The following is a 22,520-nucleotide window of genomic DNA, read 5'->3' as shown; positions in this document are numbered from 1 at the left end:
CGTTTTAGTATGTATGCAAGCAGTATTATTGAGTAACAGGATGAACATGATGTGAATCAGCCCCTTACCTGACCCGCTCCTAGGTATGATTTCACATGATGTTTAACTTGTGGCTTACAGTTTTAAAGCTTGTCTGATCCATTACATTTGGAAATTTGAGTGTTTTTTTTTTTTCATTCCCTGCCTGATATTTCTCACTTTCTCCGAATGTAAATTCTCCATACATTTCTAAATCTCCGGGTCCGAGTCATCGTTTCTGCTCAGTGTGCTCTCTGATGTATAACTTTTAGGCCTGGGTGAGATGTTCAGGCACTTCAAAGAGTCTAATCTAGAATGTTCTACTTAGCTGATGCCTTACGCATATGATGCTGAACATGTGTGTGTCTGTATGTCTATGTATATAAATCTATATATAAATTTACTTACTATCTGCAGAGATATTGTTCCTGAACTGTAAATGTAGCTGCTCCGTCAGTGGCTCATGTTTCTGAATGTAAAGATGGGATTTAGAAGTGGTTTGGATAAAAAAAAAGAGAAAAGATTTGCAGTTTTGCTGAGTGCTTCAAGTTCTGGAGTCCGTGCTGTTTTAGCTAATAAAATATTAAACGCTAACTTGTCGAACCGTGTGTTTATTTAAAAAAAATTAAAATCTTGGGAAATGGAGATAAAATCTGAATCAAGGACAATTTAGTTCAAGGAAATAAAAGCTGTGTATAGTTTTAAATTGTCAGGTGTCCAGACTGGATGGCAGGTTGGTCAGAATGTCAGTGTGTAAGTTACACTTAAAAAAAGATGTGTGAAGATGGACTGGTTTTCGATTTAGAATCTATTCAAACATTTTTTTTATTTTATTTTTATTAGTTCAGTCAACTTTTACACCACAGTTTATCAAATAATAAATATAACAATAAAGAGGTACATTTTCTGAAGAAAATGTGAGTGGTGCTTGCCGTGGCAAAACAGTGGAGTCATGTTAGCAACATGCATAAACACTTTAGCATCATGTTAGCGACATTCTAATGATGTTGCTAGCAATTTGCTAACGTACGTCGCATAATGCTAGCAACATGCTAATCTGCTAAACGTCATGCTGGCAACATACTAATTTCACAAGCATCATGCTAGCAACATGCTAATGATATTGCTAGGGGGCATGGCTTATGAGCCTTATGATTAATACAAAAGTCTGATTGGTTGCCTAAGGTAAATGGGCCCTGCCTCATGTCTCTATGACAAAACCCCTGCAAACCTTCACATGTGGTAAATTTGAGACTTCTACAAAATTCTTGTTCTGCACTACAATTCATCAAATTTGGTCTCAGTGTTAAGTATTTGGGATTTTTTTTCCCCCATTATGGCAATGGGGCAAATTTGGGCACCTCTTGTGCCCCAAATGTGCTCGAAATGTTTCCTTTTACATCCACACAAATAATCTGGCTTCATTTCCAAAAGTAAAAGAAAAAAAATAATAATTAACAAAAACATTAATTTATTTGATATAGGTGTTTATTTGAATCATAAGCACAGAGTGCTTTATATTTCTGTACAGTCTACAATTACACCCTGCTCTAACTGACACACAGAGGCACTCCTGATCCACTCAAAAGTTTGATTAAATCCAAAAAAGTGAATGTTTTTGCATAAATTAGCATCCTGGGTCAAGTCATTCCTTTTGAACCTTAAACACTACCAGGTCAGGGTGAGAGTGCAAGTCTTCCATTACTAAGTGCGCCTTTTGAGTGTGTGTGTTTTGTAATGCAGGGGGTATCACATAGGGGGGGAAGCCTCTCACATGGGCCTCTCTCTGGGGCGGGTCACAAACTGCCACCACAGTGGCGGAAGATCGCCCTCCTTGCGTGCAGGAGGAAGAGCCTCGGTCCTGGGGCCATCGGCTGGAGTTTCGTCCTGCAGCTGCTTCACCTGTGAGGCACACACACACAGGTGTTTTAGAGTGCATTAACTAATCGCTTCAGCCATGTCATATTTTAACGACTTACAGACCACAGTGAGGGAAAAGTTATTTAAAGCATTAAGTAAAAAAAAAAAAAAAAAAAAAGATAAAAAGGTCTGGAGTTGCTCTTTAAAAATAAATTTTTATTTAATTAAACACGTAAAGCTCTGGTTGAGATTAGGGCTGCAACAACTAATCGATGAAATCGATAATTATCGATAATGAAATTCGTGGTCAACGAATGCCGTTATCAATTAGTTGGGCTGCTCACGTCACTGAGGAGTGCGACCACAAGATGCACAAATACACACAGATATACAGTCGCTCGCGCAATGGAGGTTACAGAAGCATCTGCAGGAAAAAGCGCGCGCCCCGAGTCCTCCAAGGTTTAATAGCAATTTACATTAAACGCCTCTAAGAAGACGGTAACCTGCACGCTATGCAAGACCAAGCTTTCATGGCATGTCATTCACGAACACTTAAAAAGAAAACATGTTGGTGTAACGGATGGCAAAACGTCAGCAGGGTCAGTAAAAACTGTCTCTCTTCATCGTGTAAAGGTTTTATAGTTTAAGTACTTTTGTTTTAACTGTTTGCTAACTTCGGGACAGTCGCGCTAGATCTGTTCACGCGCTACTCGCTAGCATCACATTGCACAATTACCTCATGAGCAATAGTGATTAGTTAAATGGCGCTAATTTAGATTAGCTTAATTTACACGGTGCAAATAACAGTAGAATATTACATTTAGTGATTGTTGTGGTTTTCAGCGAATGCAAATAACAGTATATTTGTGACTATTATCTTTTTGCATTTCTACAGTTTTTTTTATAGTCCACTACAAAGTTATCATTTTATTAATAAAAATTACATTATTTTAGCTGTATATATTTAATCAACTGAATATATCAGTGTATTTTTTAAACTATATATACTGTATATATTATATACTACATTTCATTTAAGGTTAAAAGGATCAAAATTAAAGATTATTTAACTCTATATGTGGCTTTTGCATTTTTAAAAGTTTATTTTTTTTTAGTTATAAGCAAAATATCAAATTAAAGAAGCGGCTAGGTTTTATCCAATTAATCGAAAATAATAATAATAATAATAATCGCCCAACTAATCGTTTATCAAAATAATCGTTAGTTGCAGCCCAAGTTGAGATCATGTCATGTTAGTGTCCTGTGCAGATACACACCTCCTTGTCCCAGCTCTGAGCTCGGATCTGCTTCCACTGCTCTCTCTTTGAGAAGTAATCAGGGAACTCTGCCTTCTCAGAGGGGTGCCAGTGATCCAGAACCCATTCAGGAACCTGAACAACAAAAAAAACATAATCAGAAACAAAATCTACAAATCAGAGAGGCTTCTTCTAGGTGGCTCTAACACACACACACACACACACACGAACGCACATTAACCCATGACATTACTTGTATATCATAGGACCAGGTCCTATGTATACCATATTTTACACATCTGTGTTTTTTTATTTTATTTTTTTTACTTTAATTCCACTACATTCTTCAGCAAATCTCTGTTGTTATTGTTGGTTTTTAGATTGTTCAGCTCCCGTTGAGGGCTCGCCACAGCGGACCATCGATCCATTATGTTGTCGATTTGATTTCTCTCATGTGATAAAATTATATAATAAATATCCCGATTCGATATAAAAAAAAAATGTAAAGCTTTCGTTACGAATACTTTGCTCCTCCTACAGGAGACGCAATGCTGCCTGCCAATGTGTGAACAGTTTAGAGCGCCACCTGTAGGATTATAGAAGATTAACACCATTTTTACCACCTCAAATGCAAACATATATAAATTTTATTTATTAAAAAAATAAATAAATGAAAATCTATTTTTTCCCTTCCATCTCTAATAATTATAGAAGAGTTTAGTATTTAAGGCAGGAATTTTGCCTCCTGCTGAGTAATTTCTGTCCTGTATTTTGTCCATAGGTGTTAGAAACCAGAAGCGGGTTTGGTTGCAGGCAGAGAGACAAGAACAACATGATCACAAAACATGCTTTCATATGTCTCTTTTTCAAATAATTTTTTAAATTATAACTATGGAAAAAAAAAGCTAATGTGAGATGATAAAAGCCCTGTACTTTTGATACTCTACCTTGTAGCACTCGTATCTCTCGTAGGAGGTTCCCCCGGGTGAGTCGGGGAACAGGTAGGGCTGAGGATGCTGATTGGCCCAGAACTCCTCCTCTGCGGCTTTGAGCAGCTTGGACGCCTTCACCAGGTCCTTCTCATTCTTATGCTCATCGAAGCGAGCCCTCAGCGTGCTGGCGTAGAAACGGTACTTATCTCTGAAACGACAAAAAAGCATCACCGGTGAAGAGACGCTTGAATTACTGTCGCTGATTATTTCCTACATCCTAATTGGTCAATTTTTTTACATTTAGAATAACGTCACAGTTACTCCTCTACCTCTGACTCACTGACTGTAAGCACACCTTCTTCAGAGCCTTCTTCCATCCTGTTTATTTTAATACTACGTGTGTAATGTAACATATTAAACACATCCTGCTCGTATAAAAAACCAAACACCTTCTGATCAATTAAAACGAACAATTCTGCAATATAAAAAAAAAGAGGCAAACTTGAAAAATAACATGAATGGAAATCACCAGTCACCTCATTATCCCAACACCTCGGTGCTGATTCGATTATAATTATAATTCGATTTTAAAATCATTATGATTTTTATCCAACTGATTTTGTTAAAATTTTAAACCTTTAAAAAAAAAAATAAGTTTAATGATTAATTAAATCTAGTGTTTTAAGGCAGGTGTAAGCTCGAGAGTTTGGAGTAAAAGGTGCAACAGCAATACAATTTTTTCCATTATAATTTTTCAAAATTAAATAATAAAAAGATAAATAAAAAGCAAAACCGCCCTCAGAAGCTTCTGCGCTTGGTACAGAACCATTTATTTCTGAGGTGGAGTGTCTCATCACCGATCACGGGCCAAGTAAAAACCAGACAATTCTGGTCAGTGCCTGATCGACTGGTTCATCTCTATTATAAATGTGAAAATCTTTTTATTTTATCGATTTTGTATTTAGTGTGGCGAGACCTGAATCACCTCCCAAAAGCAATCAGTGGTTATCACTAAATTGATCCCCCCACCTCTAGAAAATAATCAGGTTAATAATTTGGTGTTGGAACAGTTACTCGGCATCATCACATTGCTCTATTGTTGATTATTTTTAAATATGTTATATGTTTACATTAAGGCATGTGGCAGACACTCTTATCCAGGGCGACTTACAAAAGTGCTTAAGTTTCCCCATCATTAGACAGAATCTCACACTGATTCCTCACTTATCAAAGTAACAAACAGCTGAATTGAGCAAGGATGCTCCCTTTAGAAATCAAGCCTGTATTTATTTATTCATTCATTCAACACTACAGTGCTGTGCTGTGCTTCTGGACATTTACCCTCCCCCACCCCCAGCAAAATAATATCGAACGACTTGATATCGTGCAGTATCGTGTATCAGCGATACGATATGTTTGTCTATATTTCTGACCTGACATTGAGGCACTTCAGCTGCTAAAGCTCTCTAATTTTGCGTCTCACAAGCTAATTTAATAAACTAACACTTTCTAAATGATATACACGTTTTTGTGATATTGTAACACATATTTTGTTGTTATTTTTATTATTACTACTGTTTACCGCTTTAGACAATCCGTGTTTTTCAGTTAGCATTAGCTTACGAATGACCTGAACGTCCCTGCACTGGTTAAGCAGTTTCCATATGTTAAAACACGTATTAAAAAAAGGATTACTTTTAATTAAAAAATAATAATTAATGTAAGAACCGAGCAGTACCTGAAGATGCACCAAGACTCGAGGTGCCTCAGAGATTTCTTATAAAGCCGTAAGACTTTCTGCTGGTGCGTTAGGAACGAAGCCATTTTCTAGCTCGCCTCTAACCTGCACTGCACATGCGCAGTAAGACCGAGCCTCAACAAACAGGCTAAACTTACCACCCATACGCATGCGCAGTAGGATCAACCGGCGACTAGCAAATACGTCAATACTTTCTTCACTAGTGCACTTTGTAGGGCAAATATTTGCCATTTTTACACACCATATAGTGCACTATAAAAAAAAATAATCAATTTGAAGCTAAACCATCACTCTCGAGCTTGACGAGGATCGCGAAGGCATATGAACAGTAATAAATGCCCTCAACAATATGTGATTGGTTGATTAAATAGATTTAATAGATAGAAGAACATTAGTAGGATGCAAGATTAGCGTCTTAAAAATCTAAGTATATTTTTAAACGCAGTGAAGCTGTATGAAATGTAGTAAAGATGTCCTAATTAATTAAACGTGCACTTATGTTTAAGGTATTACGGTACATACATGTTTAGGGGAATGGTAAACCAAGCAGTCAGAGTTTGCCACTTCATTGCCAAATATACCATGTCCAACTTTAAATTCATAGGTAAGCATTAAGAATTAATCTCTAATCCTTTGACATGCATTGAGCTTGGTTACATATTCCGATTTATTAGAGGATAAAATGAATACTGTTTGTGTGTGTTAATTCTCATTCATTCAACACACATGGAAATGTATAGCACATGTCTAGTATTATTAGATTCATACTTATTATTAGTATGAGTAGTATACTAATAGACTAATACTACTAATACTTGCCTATATCTGTGGTTTTCGGCTTCAGTATTCGTGCAAAGTGTTAAGCAATACTGAATCTACTGTACACTGCTTGCCCCCAAAAAAAGAGTCTAGACCTGGGCATCTTGAAGCAACCCCAGATCATAACACTGTCCCCAGAGACTTGTACTGTGGACACTATGCATGATGGGTGCATCGCTTCTTACTCTGACACGCCCATCACTCTGGAATCCCGACTCAAGACCAAATGACCTTTTTTCTCGTTCAAGTCCAATATTTAAGCTCCCTAGCAAATTTAGGTGTTTGTTTTTTTTCTGATTAGACTCACTAATGAGGGGTTTTCTTATGGATACGCAGATGTTTAGTCCCAATCCTGTGAGTTCTCATCACACGTATGGAAATGCTCCTACTTGGTTGATTTTTACCAAGCGCTTAATCTCCATTCACAATTGTTTTTTTACATTTCTTCTACAAAGTTGATGATTCAGCACTGTCCAAATTTTGATAATGTCTTGAAGGGTTCCAGTCATTTCAAATCTCCTTAGTTGTTTTCTTTGCCTGATGCATCCCAACAATTTGACCCTTCTGAAATGGTCGACTTTACATAATGTATCATAAACATACAGTGTATTTGTATGTTATATACTTTATACACAGAATATTAGTAGTAATAGTAGGAGCGATAGTTGTAGCAGTAATTGTATTAGTATTTGTAGTGCTTGTAGGTGTAGTATTAGGTGGAGGAGGAGTAGGTGTTGGTATATGAGTAGTAGTAACATTAGTAGTCAGTTACACACAGTCGTTCAAGATTTAAACTTTTCAAGAGGTTCAAACTGTGTTTTTACAACCTACCAGTTAATGCCATCCGGTCTCTTTCCATCTACAGATATCGGTATTAACCTTACCGACCCCATGTTTAGGGGAATATACAGAGGAAACCAGAAACACGAAGGTAAGAAGCAAGGCATTCGCTAGCTGCACTTCAGAGTCATTATCGATCATATTGTAAATTCTAACGTCTCTGTTATTTCCTTTCCTCCAGATGATTTCGGGCAAATTGTCGAAAGAGCTCTAAGCGTTGGGGTTCAGAAGGTGTGATTCCTGAATAAATCGTCACTACTACTGGCCTTCTGTGTGTGTCACAGATACATATACAGAAGGGATAAAATACTCAATGGTGTGGGATTAATGAAAATTAATCAACGACGGGGTCACTAAAGTTTATTAATTTCCAATAAGATCATGTCCTGAAAGGTTTCATTGCTCTTATACCACAGCAGTTTGTCCACAATTTATTAAAATTCTGATTTATTAATGAATGACACGCCATAATTTCTTTCATCCGTTTATAGTTACATCGGTTTTGTTAATGTAGGCGAGCTGTAACTATAGATATGATAAAAGATTAGAATGAGAGCATTAATACACTAAAGTTAATCGACACTTTCTGACCAGTCGGGTTCAGGAGTTCAGGTCTAAACGTTCCTGAATCTTTACTGACATCTTGTCGGGTTTGTTTCAGCTTATGATCACCGGTGGAAACCTGGAGGACAGCAGAGAAGCTCTGAAACTGGCACAAAGCCGAGGTGAGCTCGAAAACCGAATGCCGTGTACGTGTCACATGCAACACACTTACCATACAAATCTTTATCCTTGCTCATAATTTGTTTGCTTCAGAAAGGTAATAGAATAATTACTGCTGATGTTAAAATTATGATCTCTCTCGCTCGATCTCTCTCTTTAGAGGAGTTTTTCAGTACTGTAGGTTGCCACCCGACTCGCTGTGCTGAGTTTGACCAGAATGGACCAGAGCAGTACTTCTCTTCACTCAGAGAGCTGGCCATGAGTAACAAAGGAAAGGTGGTGGCTGTTGGGGAGTGTGGACTGGGTAAAACAATTTTTTGTAATTTAATCAACAAGTGAAAGTTTCATGTATTCTTGATTCATCACATATTTTTTCGCCTTTTTTTCTATTTTAATTTCTATGATTTCGGCTTACAGCTCAAACATCCAGTCTCACAATATTCGACTATGTGTAAGATCGATCAAAAAAGGATTTACACTACAAAAATGTCTTGCTTATAAAAATTATGTTCAGATTAATTTTTTTTTTTTTTGCAAATTTTATGTTTAGTTGTATTGCATTGTATTTTCCAAAATAAGATTTTAATTTGTAGTGTAATTCTATTTTTTTATGTAATTTTTCTGTTTAAGGTTGCGGAAAGTCGTATTAACATTTCGCTACGTATCTGTGACTGTGTAACGACTGTGTAAGGTTGTGTATGTGACGACAAATCAATTTTTTATTTAGTTTTGGTATCAGAGAAAGCACCCATATGTAATAAAAAAGTCTAATGGGACAAATTCATTTTAGTTCAATTAAATTTTATTTTACTAGCGTTGGTACTAGTGATGGGAAGTTTGAATCATTTTAGTGACTCGGTTCTTTGAATCTCGTTCATCAAAATGAACGGATCTTTTTTTGCGTCATTTAGTTCATTTCGTTCTTTTGATCAGAAATAAAATAAAGTGTTGCATTTTCACTAAACAGACCCCCAACACGTCTACATACACAACTTTTGACTATAGTTCCAGTAACGAAAATATTACAATGCAGCTAAGGACATATTATAATAAACAGAATGAGTAGCTCACCTCTCATATCTTCTGGTCTGAGTCGATTGTTCTTTTGAATCTATTGCGCCGCATAGTGTCTATGAGAGTCACGTGACAAAGGAACGAACGACTCGCGACTTGAAGACTTGTTGAGGAGATCTGTTAAATCCTGTTTCCTGTGTACTGCACTGCTTAGCGTCTATGGGAGTCACGTGACAAAGGAACGAACGACTCGGAGTAGATAAGTCGTTGAGAAAGAATTGCTCATTTCTGTTCCCTGTACATAACCTATGAAGGTTTTGCGATGATTTGCGCATGCGCGCCCAGTAGAAAATAAATAAATCACTCAAACAACTCGACAAGAACAGTTAGAAAACACTTGTCTGGTTTTTAAATGTCTGTTACTGTATTTTTACATTTTTCAGACTTTGACCGGTTGGAGTTCTGTCCAAAAGAGACCCAGCTCAAGTGAGTGACATCACTCTGTGTCACGTAATGTCTTCTTTATTACGCTTCTTGTACTGTAATTCCGTGAAGGACATGAAACCTCACATTCCTTTACACGCAGGTACTTTGAGAAGCAGTTCGATTTGGCAGAAGAAACCAAACTGCCCATGTTTCTGCACTGCAGGAACTCTCACCAGGAATTCCTGGGTAGGTTTTTTTTTTTTTTTTTTTTCTATCAATGTGCAGAACAGACTACTTATCTATGTTAGATTGTCCAAGCAGAGGGTTGTAATTTGTACAAAGTAATTTATTCTGAGGATTTCTCTCTTGTCTTTAGACATTATGAGAAGAAACCGTGACAGATGTGTTGGAGGGGTGGTGAGTGTAATATTTCTGCCCAAATGTAGGCTACAGGGGGTAAAACTGATATCATGAATGTATCTGTTCGCTGTTTGTTTGTAGGTTCACTCCTTCGATGGGAACAAAGAGGACGCTGCTGCTCTAATAGACCTGGACCTTTATATTGGCATTAACGGCTGGTGAGCAAAAGAGTTTAGCATCATTTCTTAAGAATGGGTGTAAACGCAGAGATAAAAGTGCAGCAGTCTTCTTTATTCATACCGTCTGTTTCCAGCTCTTTGAAGACAGAGGCGAATCTCGAGGCCATGAAATCGATTCCCACAGAGAGACTGATGATAGAGACAGGTTTGACTAAACAACCCTAAGCTGAACTGTACCAACATTTGAGATAGTTTGTACTTTATATTAGCTACATATTGTCCTTCAAGTACACTACACCATTCGAATTCTAGAATGCTAATTATAGTTAGAGCAATTGTCTGATATAATAAGTCTAGGACAGTGTTATTGAGACAGAACTTGGTACGGTAATAAATGATGGCACCTTCACCTTTGTTCCATTGCTCGCTAGCATAAAGAAACACTTTTTACTTCATTGTGTGTGACAATCCACGTTTTAAATGTAAAATCATTGTGCGAAGTATTTTATCGTGCTCATCATTTCTAGTCAGCCTGCATACAAGGGACAGTGGATTTGTTCGATAAGATAACCAAGAGCATCTAAACTTAATGTAAGTCTCTTTCTTCTTCACGATCTCTTTCTGTTTCTGGGCTTTCAGACGCTCCGTGGTGTGGCATCAAAAACACTCACGCAGGATCCAAGTTCATTAAAACAACTTTCCCCACCAAGAAGAAGTGGGAAGCAGGACACTGCCTGAAAGATCGGAATGAACCCTGTCACATTATGTAGGTCACTCAGACGTTACCACGGAAATGAAACAGTGCATTGTACTGACAGACGAAAAACATTTGTAGATTTAGGAATTAAGAATACGTCGGGTCTAAGGTCACAGCGTAGGGTCTGTAATTCTCCTGTAAATCTCCCGGTCTCTTTTCAGCCAGGTGCTGGAGGTGATGGCAGCAGTGAGGAACGAAGATCCGACAGAGATGGCCAACACGATCTACAACAACACCCTGAAAGTGTTCTTCACTGGGAGCTGAAAGATCTGAATGATGAAATAGTGGTCCTGTGGGAACTGAGTTTGTTAATGCAGTGGATCTTCGGATATGCCCAGGGTTCTTTTATTTACTGCTCACGTTCACATCCCAGAGATCCCAGGACTGAACTGTTCACATGGCTGGTGCAATGCTGAAATGTATTTTAATAAATACTTGCTCTATATGAAAAAATTAGTATTTGACACGTGTTAAGTTGTAACACATTGTAACATATGACAGTTTACATCATGGTACATGTTTCTATGTCACTGACTGATCTAGAACTAGAACGGCTCACTTATAATATGTCTAAAACACTACTTGGTAATAATAGGTACAGTATATAAACCTAATTAACTCTACTGCTTTAGTTTTATAATTCTTAAACACAGTGGTGCTGCATAAATTGTAAAACCCTGGCCAACTTTAGTTATTTGAAAATGTACAGGTATAATTATTCTAGAACCCTGATAAACTGTAAGAGTTGTAGCACACTGGGGTTCTAGACAGGTATAATAAATCTAGAGCACTAGGGGGCTATTGTAGAGCTATAATTGTTCTAAAACGTTAGTCGACTTGAATAGTTCTAGAGCACTGGTCAGAGCTTCTAATTCTGGAAACCTAAATTTTGAAATAAAGACCAACATTATTATAATAATCATCATTATCATATTTTATAATGCTTATCCGCTGTACAGGCTCACATGGGGCCTGGAGCCTATTCCAGGGGACTTAGGGCATGAGGTGGGGTGCCGATCCATGATAGGACACACACTCATTTACACATTACTGGCATTTTGGGCACGCCAATTAGCCTAATCTGCATGTCTTTGGTTTGTGGGAGGAAGTTTTACCGGAGTAACTAGAATGAAACCCACCAAGAACACGAGGAGAAGATGTAAACTCCATGCACACAGTCCTGAGTCCTAACCACTACCACACATTTCTCACTCAGACTCATGTTCTATACCACTTTTTTCTGTATCCCAAGATGCTTAAGGCACGAGGCGGGGTACACCTTGGACAGGGTGCCAGTCCATAGCAGGGCAATACACTCATTCACACACTACAGGCAATTTTGGGAATGTCAGTTAGCCTAACCTGCATATCTTTAGACTGGGAGAAAACCAGAGTACCAGGAGGAAACCCACCATGCACTGAGAGACCATGCAAACTCACACATGCACACAGAGATGGGAATCGAACCTGGACCCTGGAAGTGCAACTGCTATATTTGCTATATTATATAGATTCTAGATTCAAAGAACTTTATAATTCCCAGAGGGAAATAGCTTTTAAAAAAAATAATATATATATTTATATATATATATATATATATATATATATATTGCTGCATTATTATTATTATTAGAACTAAAATATAAAAAATAAAGAAATGACAAAAGAATTTGGAAATATAACAAATAGAAAAACCCAGACAAACTGCTTTTTTTTTTTTTTTTGAGCGTCTTGTATTTTATAAACAGGTTTAAATTAAAGGTTTTATCTTTACTTCCGGTTAGCTGTTGGACTTCCGTCACGCTGTAACTGGAGCGTAATGACGCAACTCCTGAACGCAGCAACGTTCTGCGCGCGCTGCGTCACGGGCGGTTGTAAAACCTCGAGTTCACTTCCCGGTTCCTCGCATAGCAACAGGAGGTTAAAAAAAAAAAAAGGAAGATGGCGGAGAGCGGAGACCCCCGTGTTTAGGTAAACACCGCGAGTCAGGACCGGACCACACAGGAGGAGCTCCGGAGGGAGCGCAAGGAGGTGAGGTGAGGTGAGGTGAGGTGGAAGTCGTGCTGCGGCGCCATGGCCTCCAACCCCGGCCGGCTGAGTCAGCAGGCCCTGGCGGTGCTGGACGTGGCGCTGCGGGTCCCCTGCATCTTCATCATCGACGCCATTTGTAACTCTCAGTCTGATCCGGCGGAGGGCTGGAGCGGGACCGCGGGACAGGTGTTACTCAGGGTGCTGGGTAAGAGACAGAGCTAACAAGTCCTTCTGTTCTAATTCTAGATTTGTTTTGTTTTTAAAGTTACTAACTCATTCTTGGGCCTGAACTTCCTGTGAGACACTCAGCCTCTGATCCTTTGCAGCACCGTTTAATTCATGCTCCAACTGTCAGTTCCCTGATGATGTCATAAGTAGTTGGGTTTGAATTTGCTTCAAACCGTCACAAAATGAAAAGTTTTGGATAAGTGTTTATATATATATATATATATATATATAATGTATATATATGTTTGTTTTTCAGGTATTGCGGTGTGCGGCGTCGTGCTCGTCTTGTCCCAGAAGTCCCTGTTTAAGTTCTACAGCCTGCTCGTGGGCATGCTGCTCGGATCTACCGCCGTGCTGCTAAACTACTACACCACGTCGCAAGTGGACTCGCTCCCGCGCGCGCGTCCGGCACTCTGGCTGGCCTTGGCCGCTCTACAGCTCCTGTTATCCTTGGGCTACGTGCTGCTGCTCGGCGTAAAGTCGCCGTACTCCACTCTGATGATGCTGGACGTCTTGGTGCCCGTGTCCGGGCTTTTCATGGAGCTTCCCGGGGACGTGAGGCGGATGTTAGCGGTGGTCTCGGGGTTGGTGCTGGGTCTGAACACCGCTGTGTGCCTGCTCGTCCGATTAAAGAGACTGTACTACTCGTGCCGTTACGTGTACTTACTGGTGCGGCACATGTACCGCATCTACGGGATACAGCTGCTCCTGGAGGACACGTGGAAGAGGATTCGGGTGCCGGACGTGCTGCGGGTTTTCTGGCTCACCCGTGTTGCGGCGCAGGCGGTGGTTCTAATATACGCGGTGAGAACGGGATTGAAAGTTTAAAGATTCTGTGATTATAAATTTTCATCTCCTTAGAATTAATGCTTTCTTTCCTGAAAAACAGGTGAGGATGGCTCAGGTGGAGGAGAACGGAGAAGACGAGGCCTACGTGACGTGGGACGTGATCTGGGAGCTGTGCAGCAGTCTGATCATCAGCGGCTGTGACTCAACGCTCACTGTGCTGGGCATGAGCGCCGTGATCTCCTCTGCGGCACACTACCTGGGTCTGGGCGTCCTGGCGTTCATCGGGTCGGCGGAAGACGAGGAGGACCGGCGGCTGGGCTTCGTGGCGCCGGTGCTGTTCTTCATCCTTGCCCTGCAGACGGGGTTGAGCGGCCTGGAGCCGGGTGAGCGTCTGGTGCGTCTGAGCAGGAATCTGTGCCTGCTGCTGACGGCCGTGCTGCACTTCGTCCACGGCATGACTGAGCCGGTGTTGATGGCGCTGAGCGCCTCGCACGTGCAGTCCGTGCGGCGGCACGCCCCCGCCCTCCTGGTGTCCCTGGTGCTCCTGACGCTGCCGGTGGCGCTGAGCGGCATGCTGTGGCGGCGCTACGCGCTCAACACGTGGCTGTTCGCCGTCACCGCGTTCTGCGTGGAACTGTGCCTGAAGGTTCTCGTGTCGCTCACGGTCTACACGCTGTTCATGGTGGACGGCTACTATGGCACGCTCTGGGAGAAGCTGGACGACTACGTGTACTACGTGCGCTCGGCCGGGAACGTGGTGGAGTTCGTCTTCGGGATCGTCATGTTTGGGAACGGCGCCTACACCATGGCGTTCGAGTCCGGCAGCAAGATCCGGGCGTGCATGATGTGCCTGCATGCCTACTTCAACATCTACCTGCAGGCCAAGAGCGGATGGAGGACGTTCGTGAAGCGGCGCGCCGCCGTGCGGCGGATCCACTCCCTTCCCGAGGTGACGGGCAGCGAGCTGCGCGGCGTCGAGGACGTCTGCGCCATCTGCTACCAGGAGTTCGCGACGTCCGCGCGCGTCACCCCGTGTCACCATTACTTCCACGCGCTTTGCCTGCGCAAATGGCTGTACATCCAGGACACGTGCCCCATGTGCCACCAGAGGGTGTACGACGAGGACGACGCACACCAGCGCGCGCCTTTCTCCAACAACAATGGCCAGGCGCCGGCCGCAGATGAGCAGGTGGAGTTCGAAGAGGCCGGAGAAGGCGGGGCCGAAGGGGGCGTAGGGGCGGAGCCCGAAGACGAGCTGCTGGAGGATAATGACAGTATAGAGTACGATGAAGACGAATGGGGGGCGCAGAGCGCAGCGAGCCCTGTCGAGGAGGACTACATCGACGACGACACAGACTCCAATACAGACTGATTAAAAATTAAAAAAAAAATAGAAATTTTAACTTAAGGATTCAGATCAGGGATTTGCTCTTTTATGATTTGTGTGTGTGTGGATGGGTGTGTGCTTGTCTTTTGTTTTGTGTGTGTCTGTGTTACTTAAAAGGGCTGATTGAATTAAAGTGAACTGAAAGGTGAGTGCATTCCAAAGCCAGGGCTGAACCGTCAAAGAGAGGTTTTGTTTTTTTGTTTTGTTTTTGTCGTCCTGATGAAAGGCGTGCGTATGTTTGCTGCTCAACCGAGAGAAATCCTCTCGTCTCCTCTCTGGCTGCCCTGCTTACGCGACGAGAGGTTAAAGGTGATGTGCTACTTACTGTAATCACACAGATTTACCTCTTAATGGCTACTACTGGTCTCTTGTGTGACCTTGCTTTAAGTTTATGTACGTTGTTGTACATGTCGTTAAGAAAAGACAAAAAAAAAGACAAAAAAAAAAAAGGCAACAGAGCGCTTTCTTGTAAGAAAGGAAATTCTCGTGTTCCGCTGGAGGTCCTCCGAGGAGCTTCTCATTTCACCACGGTCTCCTTGTTCAACTTCAGTTGCAGCTTTTCATGGTTTTAAATGCATCATTTGTTGTTGTTTTTTTTCTCCTCATACCATCCTTTGTACGTCTCCTCCTTGCACGAAATTTTTGCGTCTTCGGCTTTATACTGGAGCTGTGAGGTTGTTGTGTAGCTAATGGGAATTTTCCTCTCTGAAAAACAAGTCTCCTTAAATTTTTACATACGCAGAGCTCTTACATACCTTTTTTTCCCCATTATAGTAAGTTGAGATGAAAGTAAAAATTTATTAAATTATTAATTTTTTTTTTTTTTTCAAATACCTTCGCATTTAAGGGTGGAACAATGTTGCAGTTCCTCTTCAATCCTACAGGTGGTGCACTTTAAACAAAATCTAAATTGTGATATTTATAAAATCATGATGCTAATGAAATAGGCACAAAGCTCAGTTATCATAGCACTTTCTGTCTTGTCTTCGACTGTGAGGGGCGGAGTCCATGCGGCAGAGTCATATCAAATTGAATACATGTAGAGATAGAGATAGACTACAATACAGGATGTGTTACTTTTTTTAATTAGTCCATAACAAAGGTTGAGTAAATTTTGCTTTCGTTCAAAGGAGGGGGGAAAACACTGTATTAGAGTTCATTACACTTCTTGATTGTCCTTTAGAGGACATCGATGAAGAGATGGGGTTTTAATACAGGTCTCGGCCGTTAACACGCCGCCGACCAGCTCGTTATTGTAGGAGGACGTTTGTACCTGACCATCACACCCATATGTTTCTGTTCTCACTAGATCTTAGAGCGTGACCGTGAGGATTTGGGTTTGATCAGCCCCATGTCAGCGTTAGTCAGGTCGGGCCCGAAATGTTCTGATTTATCGTGAAGGTGTTCAGTGAAGTTGAGTTCCCTCAGTGTTCTGTGCAGGACACTCGGGTTCTTTCAGTTTTAATACACCATGTGGACAAGGGCGCAGTGTCGTCCTGGAACAGGATTGGGCCTCTTGGTTCCAGTGAAGAGAAATTGTAATGCTGCTGAATAAAAATATATTCTATACAATTACGTGCTTCCAATTTCGTGGTAACAGTTTGGGAAAGAATGAAGTATGGGTTTGGTGATCAGGTGTGTATGAACATGAAGTCCCTGTTTGATATGGTGGAGGATAGAGGCATGGATGGATGGGTGAATAAATAAATGTTTGGATAAATAAAGTGATGCATAAGTAGATATATTAGTGGATGAGTGGGTGGATGAAGGGACGAATGGATGGATGCAGTTTGTCTGAAAGTGAGCAAAGGGACTAAGGATAAAAAAAGCACAAATCTTTTGTTTTTTTAAAATAGCTCATAGCTCCAGTCCAAAACAACTTTAAAAAAAGTGAACATCAAATGCAAATATCAGGTAAATCCAATTTTTTTTTTTTTGCCAAACTGCTCCTAAAACACATGAGCCTCTGAATGTTGGTTATGTTGTTACCATTATGTTGACGGTTCTGTCACCGCACTTCTAAAGATCCGGACTGAGAGTGCTGATCTTGGGTCCGTTTTTTTTTTTTTTTTTTTTTTTTACCTTTCTAACCATCAGTAAATTATGTAACGTATTTAACATACCTGTATTTGACAACAAAAAAAGCCTTTTTATTTCTTGATCATGAAGGCTGATGTGGTATAAAGCCTCCTCCTGGTCTTTTCATAGCATATTAAATCCGATTACATAGACACTAGTGTTAGTAGAATTTCTTGGCGGAATGAGTCTTATCCAGCATTAACTCTCCTTCACACCAAGTCTCTGCAATTAGTCGAGAATATAATCTTCTAAATATTGAAATAATTCTTTCATGTCCCCCGTTGTTAAGGATGTGGGGATGAAAATCAATAAATCTGTGAATTAAATAAGCCTCAGATTAAATCAGCAGTATTGAGCAGTGTCTGATCTGATCTGATCTGATTTGAGACCAGCTCCCAGGGCACTGTACTCTTACTTTCTTACAGGAAAGTAAAGGAAGTATTTCCTGGATGGGTTATGAACTGTATAGTTGATGGAGTTCCAGTGGAATTGTTCAAATTGTTAAGAGGAGTTAATAAATTCTATTTAAAAAAAAAAAAGTGTTGTCATGTATAAACAAAAAAAGGTCTGACATCATGACTTTTCTGGTTGTTTCCAAATTCTACATCCACTGTCTAAGTACTTGCACTACTTATCCAAGTAGCGTTTTCAGACTTTGACCTTAGACTTGGATGAGTCGTGAAAAGTTTCTACTGAAGGAAGAAGTCCAGTTGACATGACTTACCTTCCAGATAACTTCACCTGGATGACTGAGAATCTTCACTGATGTTTTGAGCAAAGTGCTATCTGCCTTCATCCACATATAGTACCAGTTTTGACCCTTCAAATTGCATGGTCTGTTCTGATTTTTATTTCTTTTTACACTGTAAAACAACGCTAAAGGCGTCCATAATATGCAATAATCCTTTGAACAGTTGATATTGAGATGTATCAGCTACTTATGCTTTGTAAATCCTTTATAACGGCTCTAATCTGAGGTAGGTGTTGGCATTAAACAATTCCAGAACAGCTGATCTAGTTTTAATAAAAATAAAATAAATAAAAAATCCAGTATCGCTCTACGATATCCAAACTTCTTGTCCAAACTTTGGAAATTCATGAGGAAACAGTTTTTTTTTTGCACATTCACAATGTATATTTTCACTTGTACTGTGAGTTCTGTTTATGACGACTAGGGATATTAATGGTTAATCATTTATTGATTATTGCCACTAAGAAATTACTCGGTGCAAAATGTATTAACCAAAAATGTTATCGAAAGGTTTTGGTTAGAAATGCTCCATAGCTCACATATCTATTAATGTAAACACCACAAGTGGGCGCAGTTGCAGTTCCCAGTTTGAAATGAAGACAGTACAGTGTTGATGTTCCACACAGGGAAAAGAAACAGACAATCAGATTTGATCTTGTCTGTTATTTAAGATGAGCAGGGAGTCTGGGCAATTTTCTGGTAACTGGGCCACTTTTTATCATCTTTGTCTGGAATAATAATAATGTGCCTGCATGGTGCCGGTAATGAATCTTATCATTTTAGTAAAAGATATTATTAAGTCAATTTATTTTATTTTTTTTATTGAAGTTGCTGGGTTTTAGCATTTTTTTCGCATTGTGATCTGACAAAACGGGAGCAAGTAAGTAAAAATATATTCACTTCATATTGAGGGAATATAACCTACTGGATTCCAACTGCCATTAAACAACAAAGTAGGGGAAGGGGAGACCCAAACAAATATGGTGGAGGGGTGGATTTTGGCTTTTGAGAACTGAAAGCTCTGCGACCCTGAATACTGGATAAATTGGTATAGAAGATCAGTCAGAGTGTGTAAGTGAACTGAAAGCCACAGAATATAGTTTCTACTGATCTGGGCAGCAGTATCACAATCAGTGCACCTCATGTGCCAGTACGGTTTGGTTTCATCCAGTATGGCACTCCAAATCATAAAAAAAGAAGATCGTTATTATTTACCATCATTATGTTTTTATCTATTCATGTTATATGTATGTGGGCTTTAGGAACATTAGAATATTAATTGCAGTAAATATACAGTGCATCACTTTTTCCACATTTTATGTCACAGCCTTATTCCAAAATGGATTAAATTCATTTTTTTTCCTCAGAATTTTAGAAATTCCTCAGAAATCAGGCCTCTATGGTAGAGTGGCCAAAGAGTCTCATCAGACCTGAGAATTTTGTTTCTCCTGGTCTGAAAGTCCTTCAGGAGTGACCATCAGGTTCTTGGTCACATCCCTTACTAAGACCCTTCTCCCCCGATCGCTCAGTTTAGATGGCCGGCCAGCTCTAGGAAGAGTCCTGGTGGTTTCGAACTTCTTCCACTTACGGATGATGGAGGCCACTGTGGGACCTTCAAAGCAGCAGAAACAACCTGGGAACATCACACAAGAGCTGCAGTTTTTGAATTGCTGTGACCCATTACATCATCCATCACAGAAAGGTGCATTACTGTTTTTGTTGGCAAATGGGGGACCTACTCAATATTAGGTGGTCTTAAAGTTATGGTTGATTGGTGCATAATCCAATGATTTTTTTTTTTCTTTAAAGGTGTTTCTTTTAGTTGTGATTTAATTTCAGTATATAATTTGAATATATATATATATTTTTTTACTTTTACAAACATTAATTGAAGCTTTTGAACTGCATCTGTATGATTTTATTCACTTTGCTGATGTACCATGATTGGTTAATTACATAGTAGCATGAATTAGGATTAAAACAGACTAAAAGTACATTTTTAGGATTACAGTAATATAAATGAAATCAACTGACGATCGCCCTCTATCGGTAACCCTGGCCTCTGCACCCCTTAAAGCCAATTCAAAAAACTCATCAGAAATCGCAGTTAAGTAGTCGTTTTTATTCTTAAAGAGTGCATATATTTTTAGCAATGGATATAAATATAATTTCCACTAATCAAAGCTTCGCTCGCACAAAACAAAACGGAGACGTTACAAATCTGACAAGCCTTAGCTGTGAGCTAACGGCTTTACCTTTTATTGCTAATACATGGGAAATGTAGTGCGTTTGCGAACAATTTTAGCGGCGCCTTAATGGAGGAGTACCACATTTCCCAGAATGCATTATGACTAAGCTTATACGGCAACTTCTGGTAGACTACAAAAAAGGCGCATTTTGATTGGACGTTTCTTTATCAGTGGTCTCTTCGCGAACCAATCAGAAAGTCAAATAACCAGTTCCGACCGCGCCGCAAAGTCAAAAATATACAGCAGGTTGCCAGGTCTGTCTAAAATCCTGATAAAATTTATGACGTTATAACAGTTTTGACTGCAATTATTAAACTTACACTAAACATATCGCAGTCGTGTTATGATTAACATGATTAGTTGAAGAAAAAATCAGTTACGCATGTTTTATCTTTATAAGTAAATCAATATACAAGTGACATGATTTACTGATTCTCATAGCTATATTTATGGCAATTTATAAAAATTACATTATTAATTAAATATAGATAAAAAATGTTTATTAACAATGTTGGTGTTTCCATAGTGACATTAAAATCACTAAGAAATTATAAACAAAAAAATGAATTATTGATGTGGGAAATTATTATTATTATTTTTACTGAGAAAGTATTTTTAAAAATATTTTTTGGAAGAAGTCTCCCGTGTCAGCACTTCATAACCATTAGAGTTACACTGTAAACCTGTTAATGTTTTATACAAGTGTGTGCCCTGCGATGTATCGGCTCCCTGTCCCGGGTAAACTCACATTCAATGTAATTTTCAATCAATTAAAACACATAATAATTGGCAAATTTTCACATCAATATATTTTTTAAATGTGTGTCGTTTTCTAAAGAAAGACATTTATTTGCCAAATAATGGAAGGAGTCTCCAGTTTCATTGCTTTGTAACAGTCAGAAGTAAACCTGTTAACACATTGCACATAAGAGGTGCAACAATACACCTGGATTTAATTCAATTCACAAATCACAACTCTATTAGTTTTACACAATAAAGAATTGCAAAAAAGTGCACTTGTGTGTATGAAATGGAATAAGAGAACTGCTGTAATCAGACTTTTAGTATTGTAAAGAAACTGTACTGCAGGTTCACCATATCTTATTAAATAAATTGGTGTTTTGTTATATTCTATTATAAATAGCTTAAGTTTTTACCATGAGACCTACAGTATGGTTAAATAGGGAGGATTTAAAAAAATAGCGGAGGGGATCTGGGCGTTCTTTTAAAGCTTCAAAGAGTTGAGCTTTCCTGAGTTCAAAAGAATGAAAATACCCGAATAATAAATATACTGCAACAGCATTTTACTAACATCCACCTATCCTTTCTGCTCGATGGAAAAATCCACCCACTGATTTTGTGAAGGGCACTGCTCTTTCCTTTAAAACTTTCCATAAGAAACAGGAACGCTTCTTTCCATGACTTCTGAAATTTGCACGAGTATTTCTTTCTTTTGCTCTCCAGTTTTCACTCAGTGTGGGAGGAGGGCGTACAAACAGCACTCACATACTGTACATGCCAAGAATATGTAAATGTATGCCCAACTGGATGGAAAAATACTCTGATGATACACAGTACCAGGAGCAGGTTGTAATAATGAAAGGTTGAAATAATGAATAATGAAAATTCCTCATGAGTCCAGAGGAATGCAGAAAATGTTTGACCACCAGAGGAAATCAGGAGTGAAAACAGGAGTTTGCCAGGTTAATCGGGAGTGTTGGAAAGTATATAACAGTTACAACAGTACTGGGGCATAAACCCCTGACTTTCGAATTATAACCCAGAGGCTTAACCTGATGCAGGTCCCCATTTAGTGTAACTGCAAACAACCCACCTGTTTTCATGCAACAGCCTAATATACCTTTGAACATATGTAGATAAACAACTGGTCCACACAGGATACACCCCAGACACCAACATACTCATTCACACATACAGCCAATTTCAATTTGGTAAGTCTAAATAGACTAATCTGCATCTGTCTTTGGACTGTGGGAGGAAACCAGAGTATCAGGAGGAAACCCACCAGGCACAGAGAGAACATGCAAACACCATGCATACAA

At 39.6% G+C, this 22,520-nt stretch overlaps 3 protein-coding genes across 3 annotated transcripts; 2 read left to right on the top strand and 1 right to left on the bottom strand.

The window, feature by feature from the left end:
• Positions 1 to 1,488: 1,488 nt before the first annotated feature.
• Positions 1,489 to 5,938, bottom strand: ndufb9 (NADH:ubiquinone oxidoreductase subunit B9). Its single transcript, XM_053490572.1, has 4 exons — positions 5,805 to 5,938; positions 4,082 to 4,274; positions 3,156 to 3,269; positions 1,489 to 1,920 (listed from the first exon to the last, which is right to left on the bottom strand). The coding sequence occupies exons 1-4, from the start codon at positions 5,888 to 5,890 to the stop codon at positions 1,789 to 1,791; spliced, it is 525 nt and encodes a 174-aa protein (XP_053346547.1). The 5' UTR covers positions 5,891 to 5,938; the 3' UTR covers positions 1,489 to 1,788.
• Positions 5,939 to 6,212: 274 nt separating this feature from the next.
• tatdn1 (TatD DNase domain containing 1) lies at positions 6,213 to 11,456 on the top strand. Its single transcript, XM_053490562.1, has 12 exons — positions 6,213 to 6,429; positions 7,510 to 7,575; positions 7,666 to 7,715; positions 8,146 to 8,209; positions 8,368 to 8,511; positions 9,665 to 9,707; positions 9,808 to 9,893; positions 10,024 to 10,064; positions 10,149 to 10,225; positions 10,321 to 10,391; positions 10,826 to 10,952; positions 11,105 to 11,456. The coding sequence occupies exons 1-12, from the start codon at positions 6,348 to 6,350 to the stop codon at positions 11,205 to 11,207; spliced, it is 954 nt and encodes a 317-aa protein (XP_053346537.1). The 5' UTR covers positions 6,213 to 6,347; the 3' UTR covers positions 11,208 to 11,456.
• A 1,302-nt stretch (positions 11,457 to 12,758) lies between these two features.
• On the top strand, positions 12,759 to 18,437 carry rnf139 (ring finger protein 139). The gene is made up of 3 exons (XM_053491014.1): positions 12,759 to 13,179; positions 13,459 to 14,006; positions 14,092 to 18,437. Exons 1-3 carry the CDS (start codon positions 13,017 to 13,019, stop codon positions 15,361 to 15,363), a joined length of 1,983 nt encoding a protein of 660 aa, XP_053346989.1. The 5' UTR covers positions 12,759 to 13,016; the 3' UTR covers positions 15,364 to 18,437.
• The last annotated feature ends 4,083 nt before the right edge of the window (positions 18,438 to 22,520 follow it).

This window comes from Clarias gariepinus, chromosome 2, assembly GCF_024256425.1.
Source record: "Clarias gariepinus isolate MV-2021 ecotype Netherlands chromosome 2, CGAR_prim_01v2, whole genome shotgun sequence".
Taxonomy (NCBI): Eukaryota; Metazoa; Chordata; class Actinopteri; order Siluriformes; family Clariidae; genus Clarias; species Clarias gariepinus.
Note: the sequence above shows the minus strand (reverse complement) of the source record. Positions and strands in the feature narration are given on the sequence as shown.